The following is a 9,629-nucleotide window of genomic DNA, read 5'->3' as shown; positions in this document are numbered from 1 at the left end:
TTCAAAACATCAGTCCAAACAAAACATAATAGTTAGCAAATTACCAGTAAATCAATGTAGCATAAATGCAGGTTGGAGAGATTGCAAATGCGTTTGATTTGCATTTTTTTTTTATTTTAAGTATTTTTTTTATTTTGTGAATAAAAAATATAAAGTAAAAACAGAAAATAAAATTTTAGTTTATTTTTTTTCCCTTCATAATATCCAACAAAAAATTGAAATAAAAAAAACAAACAAACAAACAAACCAAATGAGTTTTGCATCCTCAATGCATATTCTACACCCCAAGAAAACTTAAAAGAATTTTTTATTTTTAATATTGGAGTGGTAGCGGTGTTTTTCGTAAATGTGGATTGTTGGGATGTTTTACTCAAATGTGGGATCGTTTAACTAGAGAAGCAGAAATCGGTGCGACCGATTTCTGAGAGGTACACAAATCGGTACCACCGATTTCTGGGAGACACAAATCGGTGCCACCGATTTCTGGGAGGTATACAAATCGGTGCCACCGATTTCTGGGAGGTACAAATCGGTGGCAGGGATTTGTGTTAAAAAAAAATTAAAAAATTTTAAGTACAGAAATCGGACCCAGCGATTTGTGTACTCCCACAATTTTGAAAAACACCAAAAATTACCATGTTAAAGTATATCACCACTTTTTTTTCCATAACAAAAAAAATTAAACGCTACCCTACTATCACGAAACACAATAAATAATAAACAAATATATAAAACAGAAAATTTTATTAATACCCTATACCATCAATGCATAAGGTGATGAGACAAACCCATTTTCCTGTATGCAAAGGAATCCCAGGGAAAGCGAAGAAAACACAGCAGTGAAGAATGCAGAAGTCATCAATTTGACACCAAGGAATTCAAAATATACACACGTAGGTTAAAATACAATAATAAAACAAAGTTGCCTACTGCCATCACTAATGTATATAGCCTAATATATTCCACAAAAGCCCCAAAAAAAAAAAATCCTAAATTCTAAACCCTAAACCCAGATCAAGATGCTATCGTATCCGCACCTAATGAAAATTTTAAGGTGCTATAACATATTACACATTCGGGAGCTCTGGTTTACCATTGCACTCTTTAATCAAATCTTACCAATGAACTAATGATACTACGCAATCCATTGAGGATTTTACAGCCAAATCATTAAATTCTCTCTGATCAAAGAAGGGTCCATACTAGTTCAGATAGTGTTCTCCTTTCACCACTTACCACTTATCCACTACAAAAAAGAGATTCTATAAAACTCCAGAAAGAAGCAACCTCAATAACCTTTACTGAATCAGCGATGATTTATTTTCATCCGGTGTCAATTCTACAGACCAAGGAAAAAAAATTCAAAAGCTTGAAGACCACCCCTCAAGGACACTCAACTTAGCAATGACTTTAATATTATAAGGAACCAAACAAATAAACTGTTTTCTCCATAATATCATCCATGAATATCATCATTCAAATGAAGGTCAACCTGTTAATACATAGTCCATAGTCTAATCTTGCACATATTTCAATAAATGGCATTTCCATCTAAAGGCTGCTTACTATGTATATCAACTTATAGTTTGACGGACCCCCTCGATCAAAAGAAATCCAAAGGTAGGGGTGAATCTAGATTTAATAATATGGCACCTTATCATGAAATTGAGAAAGGAAATTTAACACACTACAACCTTTATTAGGATCACAGGAGCCTCCATAAGCATATCCAAATATCAAAGCCATCTAACCATTTATAAAATGATAAATCCATCACCTGAAATATTTTGTATCCCATACTCCTATAAGGAATATTTTGTGTTACAATCAACTTGATGAATCATAATATGTTGGTCACTCAACAAGGAATCCTCAAATGCATCCTCAATGTCATCATACCTTTGTAAACTATGGATATCTAGTCCAGTCCACACAACCATACCAATCCTTATTCCAAGATTTGAGATTTAACCTACCCCAGACACGTTAAATCACTTAGTCTATGCCACCTATCAGGTAACGATATATATACATATATAGATATATAGATAGATATAAAGGGAACCAATTAATAAAAGCAGAACTAAATAAATATGCAACTTCAAAATTGTATGCTCAAGCTGCATCCTCAGAGTTGAAGATGTCCATCTCACAATCAAGATCCACCTAAACATTATTAAATTTCCACAAAATATTATTAGCAAAGAGGATTCACTGTGTCAAGTTTTAATAAATTCTAGAAACTAATACTTACCAATGGTTCTTCATACTAATAGTAGTATCCATGCCCGTGTGAGCTATCACCTCCATAAAAAGACGAATATGGCCCTCTACCATACTGCAACATGAATATCATAATGCATCACTAATATTGTGATTAAATTCTATATAGAATAAAATACGATGAAGAATGTTCACATACATCAGAACCATAATAATCAGGAGGGTACTGTCTGCTGCCAGCTCCATAAGAATCTGTATATCAAAAATTGAAATCAAGCCAATAAACACAATAACGAGTATGTAGGAGCAGGAGAAAGAAAGTTTAGACCATTGTGACGGTTTTCGTGAAATAAAGATGGATCTGCATAATCCAATCGTGGGCGAAGTCTATTAGCTCCCATATAATCAGGTTCAGGGTCCTAACACAACAGGAGGTACAATTTCAAATTAATTAGTATTTTCAAATTGTATGACAAGTAAAAACCAAACTATGCATGGAAATACAAACAAAAGAAAAGTTTATAGTAAAAGAATCTTTACAGTCATATAAAATGGGCGTTTCATCCCATGCACATTGTCATCATAAAAATACGGATCATCAAAATGCCTTCCCATAAATGGCCTGTTGAACTGTCCACCCGGTGAAAATGGCCTGTTGAACTGTCCGCCTGGGGAATATGGCCTCCTTAAAGGAAAAGGCTCACTCGGGCCTTCTGCAGGGATGTTACCCCATGCTCTATCATGATAAGGTCTAGGTGGACCAGGACCAGCAAATGCAGCACCTCTGTTACTTGGGTAATGTCCACCCCTCATAGCTCCTGCTATAATATAGTAAAAATTTAATATAGCTTCCGTTTTTTCACCAATTTCTTTTTAAAAAACAAAAATAATAACACTTCATACAAACAATAATATGGCAAAAGTAGCTTCACAAAGAATTTAACTAGAATCTAAACAAATGACCTTCAGGACCAAATTGCCTATGATGGTAATCTGGATACATATTAAAGTCAAGGTCATCCCGGAAATCCATTCTCCCTATTTGCCTGGGTCCACCATGATAGACACCCCTACCCCTGTTAATATTTCCCCAGCTGTTGAAGGGCTGCCTTCCCCGTCCATAACCCCTTCCTGTTGAAAATCTAATTAGATATGCAAAATGATGTCTGGTAAACAAAAAACAAATTTAATTGAAATAAAATAATTCTCTTACCAGATCTTGCAAAGGCTCCACTCCTTCCATGACCTATTCGGAACCCACCACAAATGCCACCTTTTACAGCTTGTGTTTTAGGCACCGGATTTGATAGCCTAGCTCTCACTTTTATCTAAAAAGCACATTGAATAAAAAGAACAATTAACAAACAAATCAAGTCCAGGATTTTAAAAGCAAATAAAATAGGTGCCATCAGAACTAAATTAAAAAGATCTTTGAATTCTCAGATTCCCGGATGGTATCAATATTATAATAGTCTCTGGTTTCAGGAAAATGAAAAGGAATGAAAAGGAATCCTCTCAATTTAATGTTTTCAGTTGTCAAAGTCAAATGACCAGAACATGTTATACAAGAGATTGTGTGACAAGTGATCACACTAGATCTTTTCAAGTGAAAACTTGAATTAGACAAATCATTCACGTGAATACAGAAATTAATAAAAGTGGGAGTCTCTTTGATTCCTATTTTTCCCCCCTATATTTCCCATTTTTAGGATTGTGTAAAGGAAATAGTGAAAAATGAAAATATAAAATAAAAGAGAAACAAGAAATTGACTGTCTCCACTATTTTCACTTTTTTTTTTCCGTTGCAAAATCTTGAAAATAAATAAAAACGAAATGCGAACAGATCCAATATATCCGGATTGTCTATGAAATACGAATTTAGATAGAGTGCCTCATATATCCGAAAATTCCGAATCCAAGTCTAGACTATCTCACAGTACCCACTCTCCACCAAATATTCTCCTTGTATCATCCCTGAGTCTCATTCTCGCCACTCACCAAAAGACAATTCAGAAGTTACATATGAAATAGTGGGCCCAATCTCAAGGCCAAACTCTTTTCTGATTCCACTGATTCCTTTTTATACCTCCGTTGCTTGGTCCTCCTTTCTTTTCCCATTCACCTTAAATAAAAGGGAGAAAAAGAAAAAATAGAGAAATGGGAAGTGGGAAGGATGTAGCTCAATCAAAGGGCATTTTCTTCTAAACTCTCTCAATTTAAAAGTAATGCAATTAGGAAAATATAGGTTTCTTCTCAATCCCATACTTCTCAAAGTTCTTTAAAATATGATAGAGGAAAGGGAAAACAAGGGACATAATAAATTAATTCTATAAAGTGCAACAAATATGGTCAAGTAAACAAATTAAATGATACCTTTGATGCCCCATCACCCAATTCAGACTTATTTACAGCTTCAACACATGCAGCAGCAGCTTCATGTGTTGAGAAATCAACAAATCCATAATCCTTCCTCTTGGCTGTAGATATATTCCTTGCCAGTACAATTCTTACAATTTCACCATAAGATTTAAGCATCTCCCTGATGTGATCTTCTTCCCAGTGAGGAGGAAGACCATTAATAAACACAGATTTAACCTGTGCCATTATCTCTGGGTCTGGTTCACGCATAGGCTCAGCAAAGGCTACCTTGGCACTTCTCTCAGGATGCCCAAAGATCGCGTCAGGCTTTTGAAGCCTCTTGTACGCAAGCATTGCATCACCATGACTAGAAAACTCAAGGAATGCAAAGCCACGGCTCAATCCTTCACATTTAGCATCTAGCACAAGTGTAATGTTTTCAACCCCATCAATACCATAATCCTTCAACTTCTGTTTAATCTGCCTCCGGGATATTAACAGAATGAGTAAACAAGGCAGTGAGGGTAAACATTAGCTATTTACAAAAGAGAAAACTGCAACAAACTTACAGCTTCTTTCGTCCACGTATTGCAAATATTTCCCAAGAATAATGTGTTGTTATCCTCACTGGGTGCAGTCCCACATCTTTTACCACGTATCTGTAAATGTTGCGGTTGATGAACAGCACAATAGAAAGAAAAGAAAGCGCAACACTAGATTAATAACACATAAGAAGAGAAACATACAACTGGGTTCTTCATTTCTGACAATGCTCTCTTAGCATGTTCCTTATTAGCAAACCTCACAAATGCATAGCCCTTATTTTTATTTGTTGATGAATTCTTATGCAACCTGACACCAACTACCTCCCCAATCCTCTTAAAAACTTTTCTCAGATCTTCCTCTGTAGCATCACGGTCAAGCCCTCCAACAAATATCTCATGTTCTTTGTTACTCTTTCGCTGGTTTGCAATGGCCTCCAATTCCCTATGCTCCTCTTGGAGCGCCTCATTTTCTTCAGGAGGTTCCCATGGACCTTCCTCAGGATCTTCCTCAATATCCTCCCCACCATGTTCTTCAAAATCCAGCCTTTCACTGCTCTCTGTCACTTCATCACCAACTATTCTAGTATTAAAATCTTCCTTCGACTGGTCTTTCATTACTGCACTATCAGTATTAGAACATTCTTTGTGTCCAGTAATGTTTGTTTCCTCTTCCTTTGTTTCTTCCTTTGCTGTTTCTCCTTCCTCATCTTTGACTTCTTCCTTTCCTTTATCTCCATCCTCTTCTTTCAGTTCTTCCTTTACATTCACTGCCTCCTGTTCCTTCAGCTCCTCCCCTCCTTTCTCTCCCTCTTGTTCTTTCAACTCTACATCTCCTTTCTCTTGTTCCTGATCCTTCAACTCTTCCTGACCGTCCCTTTCATTCAACTCTTCGTCTTCTTTCTCTCCCTCCTTTTGACACATAGAATCATCTTCATTCACCGATATATTTAGGTCCACAAGAGTTCGCTCAGGTTGTATGGAAGACATAGTGGCATCCTGAGAAGCAGTCGCTTCAGCCTCCACTGCATTGTTTCCGTTCACAGTTTCATCCACTTCCATAGACTTTTGTTCCTTCTCTTCAGATTGTCCAACACATTCAACAACTTGTTCCTGGTGCTCCTCTTTCTCATGATCGATATTATCAGCATCGACAACTTCAACATTTTGAGGCTTTTCCGCTTCCTCCACATCCCCAGAGTTATCCACAACTAGAGTTTCATCAGCCACTGCCTTCAGTTCTTCCTCCAGCTTAGGTGTGGCAACTGCTTTAGTTCTTGGTCTCCCTGGCCTCCTCTTTGAACACGGTGTAGTGGTAACAACCTCATCTGAATTTGGCTCATCTAACAAACCATCAACAAAAAATAAAAACAAAATGGTGAAAACTCACATGCAAAATTAGATAATTTGATCTGCTTGACTAAATTGTCATCTAACAATTCTCGGCTATCAACTCATGGAAAATACAACCACCATGAACAAAAAAAAAAAAAGCAAAAGTGGAATTTACATAACGATAATTAGCTAAAAAGTATCCAGAGTAAAAACATGAGGAGAAAATCCAAAACAAAATGAAATTTACAACACAATCATGATACGAAAAATGATTCCGAGATTATCATGAAAGGAATCAAGCAGCAGGATGAAATAACATTATTAATAACATTGTTTAAAGAATTAAACATTAAATCCGTTCTGTCTAACCCTCATTTAGAACTCGGAAACGGAGAGGGAAGTTACGAAGAGGAAAAAACAGTTACCGGGATTGGGATCGGGAATCGAGTTGGAAGCGGGAGAGGCCTCCTTCTTCTTGATCTGCCTCGTTTTGACGGTGGAATTGCGCTTTGCTGCAGGGGATTCTCCGGCGGATTTTGCGGCGGCTTTTCTAGCCGGCGGTGCCTTCTTTGGGGTTGTGGATTTGGAAGAGGAATCGGCATTTCGGGTCCTCATGACGATAAATAACTCAATTGATCGGTGTTTTCTATTCTACTGAGTAAGAACTAAACCTTAATCTACATGTGAAGCAGGCCTCAGTGTCTCTATAATATAATAAGAGAAAAGTTTTTTTTTTTTTTCGCAAATATTTTTGTTTCTAAGAATTGAAAAATATATTTACATTCTTAACCCCTTCAAAATTTGAATAAATTTATTTCTCTATTGAAATGATTTCGTTGAATTTGACAAAAAAATTTGAGGTAATTTTTGTTGTGCTAATCTCACCATTACAAAAATATACGTGTTATGAATTTTTTTAAAATAGGACATATGCATCCTTCCACTTGAAAACAACCCTATTTTACTAAGAGCTTTCCATACACACTAAAATTTCTTTATGTAGTATCTATAACACTTATGTCACATTTAGAGAATTACTGAAAATAAAAGGTGGAAACTCAGGTGAAATCGACTTCACGTGAAATTGATACCTGAGAGTCGTTGGATGAAAATTTAATCAAATTTAGTCAAATTATCTAACGCCTCTCAGATATCAACTTCACGTAAAGTCGACTTCACCTGAGTTTTTACCAAAATAAAAATAAACAATCAAACTTCCTTCGTTCTGTTTTTCCTTCCAAAAATTACACTACATAAAAAAGTAATCGTTGTAGTGTGAAGTTGGTGTCAGAAAGGATGAAAAATATTGCATTGTGCTTATGGTTGCTATCTTCGTCAGAAGGTAAGATCGTCTTACTTAATAATGCAGTTTTGGTTATGCATATGTGAACTAATTTTAAAGGTATTCTGTATGCATGTTGATAGTGTGGGTAAAAATAGTGTATTGATGGGTAAAATTGCTTTTAAAATATTGTGTATCGAATTTGAAGAAGGGGTTGTTTAGGACAAAGGTGTTTGATTGATAAATTTGTGTTTCTGTTTTGGAGAGTCGTTGTTGTTTGAAATGTGACTATGTTATCTGTTGTGTGTATAGTTGGTTGAACTTACACATAGTTATTCATGGATTAATTTTAGATAGTTGATGTTTTTGTGGTGCTGATTTTTCATCGTGGAGGTAATTTTCTGGTGCCGGTTTTTCATGGCTGGAACTTTATGTCGGACCAACAGAAGGTATATTTTAATCTTGCATATATTATGTTTACTTTACACATGATAATTTTGCTTCATATTCTGATTGCTTTGTGAGTGGCTGGCTGAAATTTTTTCCTACTCCTCTTCAATGTAGGGTTTATTGCTTGCTCTAAGAAAGGTCATGCCACAGATAAAGCTACGTAATTGCGTGATACACATTTGAAAAAATTTCATCAACTGGTTCAAAGACTTATACATCAGAGAGGTTGTCTGAGAGTGTGCTAGGTGCACTACTGTACCGGAATTCAAAGAATTCATGGATAAATTGAAGGGAGTTAATCAAGTTTGCAGCTCAAGTCTCTTTTAATGGGAATCAATAAAATTTTCCTTGACATCAAACCTAAGTTTGGTGTTGGGTGTGTGTCATCCACTAAGGAGGAAGTTCCCAAGAAGAAAGTGCACAGGGGATGGAGAAACAAGAAGATAACGATTTCTCACCTGGGATGAAAGTGGTGTTAATTCGTAATCCAGTGTTGCCTCATATAGTGAACATGATCCTCTCTCTTGAGCATATTGAGCTAATTCATGAGGACACGGGGAGACAATTCACAGTGAAAGGTGAGGAGTTGAAGCATTATGACCAACCTCCACCATAACAATAATCAACCATCAAGTTAATGACATTAAAGAAACGCTTGTTGGGAGGCAGCCCAATCTTTAGTATCCTTTGATTTTATATTTATTTTGGTTGTATTTAGGTTATTATGGTTCTTTATAGTTTTTCTTTATTTTACATGTGTTTTGGTCATGCAAAGTGTTTATAACAGGAACAAGTGCAATCAAAAGAGTATTCAGAACACTCTGAAGGGAATTCAGTTCGGATACCTTGGCGCTTTGGCGCCAGGAGACACGTATTTCGAGGATAGCTCACTGTGGAAAGGGCGCTAAACGCCAAATTTGGCATTTAGCACCAAGCTGCACGCATTTCAAGAATTTGTCACAGTGATGGTGGCGCTAAACGCGACTGCATGGTGTTTAGCGCCAAGGGCTTTATTACCCAGTATGCGTACAAACGGACCTGTGTGCGTACGCACGAAAAAAATATTACTTCTTCTTGCCTTTATATCACCCCTTCTTTCTTTTGCAATATTTTTTTTGTTTTTACTCCTCCGTGTGCTTTTTATGTTCCTCCCCATTTTCAGTTTTTCTTTGCTTGGGGACAAGCAAACTTTTAAGTTAGGTGTTGCAGAGCAAGCTCTCTATTTATATTATCATCAATGACACTAAAGAAAGGTGAATCATCTTCACAGAGGAGCACAGCCTGAGGAGTGAGCTGGCCACTAGAATAACTGAGGTGGTTGAATTTCTTTTCATTCTTACCCCCTCCCCCCTTCTTGTTCTTATTTTACTATTTCCTATTTTCTGTTGCTTATTTTCTGTCCTTTGCATAATTTTCAATATTTTTAGTCTTTTAACTTT

General features: G+C 36.3%; 1 protein-coding gene across 1 annotated transcript; it reads right to left on the bottom strand.

Moving 5' to 3' along the window:
• Window positions 1-1,753: 1,753 nt before the first annotated feature.
• Window positions 1,754-7,127, bottom strand: LOC130965873 (uncharacterized). Its single transcript, XM_057890635.1, has 11 exons — window positions 6,884-7,127; window positions 5,328-6,466; window positions 5,151-5,240; window positions 4,597-5,061; window positions 3,437-3,551; window positions 3,187-3,354; window positions 2,764-3,041; window positions 2,552-2,642; window positions 2,423-2,475; window positions 2,255-2,338; window positions 1,754-2,166 (listed from the first exon to the last, which is right to left on the bottom strand). Exons 1-10 carry the CDS (start codon window positions 7,071-7,073, stop codon window positions 2,270-2,272), a joined length of 2,658 nt encoding a protein of 885 aa, XP_057746618.1. The 5' UTR covers window positions 7,074-7,127; the 3' UTR covers window positions 1,754-2,166; window positions 2,255-2,269.
• Between the last annotated feature and the right edge of the window lie 2,502 nt (window positions 7,128-9,629).

The sequence above is a fragment of the Arachis stenosperma genome, chromosome 1, assembly GCF_014773155.1.
Source record: "Arachis stenosperma cultivar V10309 chromosome 1, arast.V10309.gnm1.PFL2, whole genome shotgun sequence".
Classification (NCBI taxonomy): Eukaryota; Viridiplantae; Streptophyta; class Magnoliopsida; order Fabales; family Fabaceae; genus Arachis; species Arachis stenosperma.
Note: the sequence above shows the minus strand (reverse complement) of the source record. Positions and strands in the feature narration are given on the sequence as shown.

What these genes read in the sequence shown, in the direction of transcription:
- LOC130965873 (XM_057890635.1), bottom strand. Translation starts at nt 7,073, where the DNA reads ATGAGGACCCGAAATGCCGATTCCTCTTCCAAATCCACAACCCCAAAG. An exon ending in CAGAAATGAAGAACCCAGTT is followed by an intron (nt 5,241 to 5,327) that starts GTATGTTTCTCT and finishes CAACATTTACAG; the next exon opens with ATACGTGGTAAAAGATGTGG. An exon ending in AACGCCCATTTTATATGACT is followed by an intron (nt 2,643 to 2,763) that starts GTAAAGATTCTT and finishes CTGTTGTGTTAG; the next exon opens with GACCCTGAACCTGATTATAT.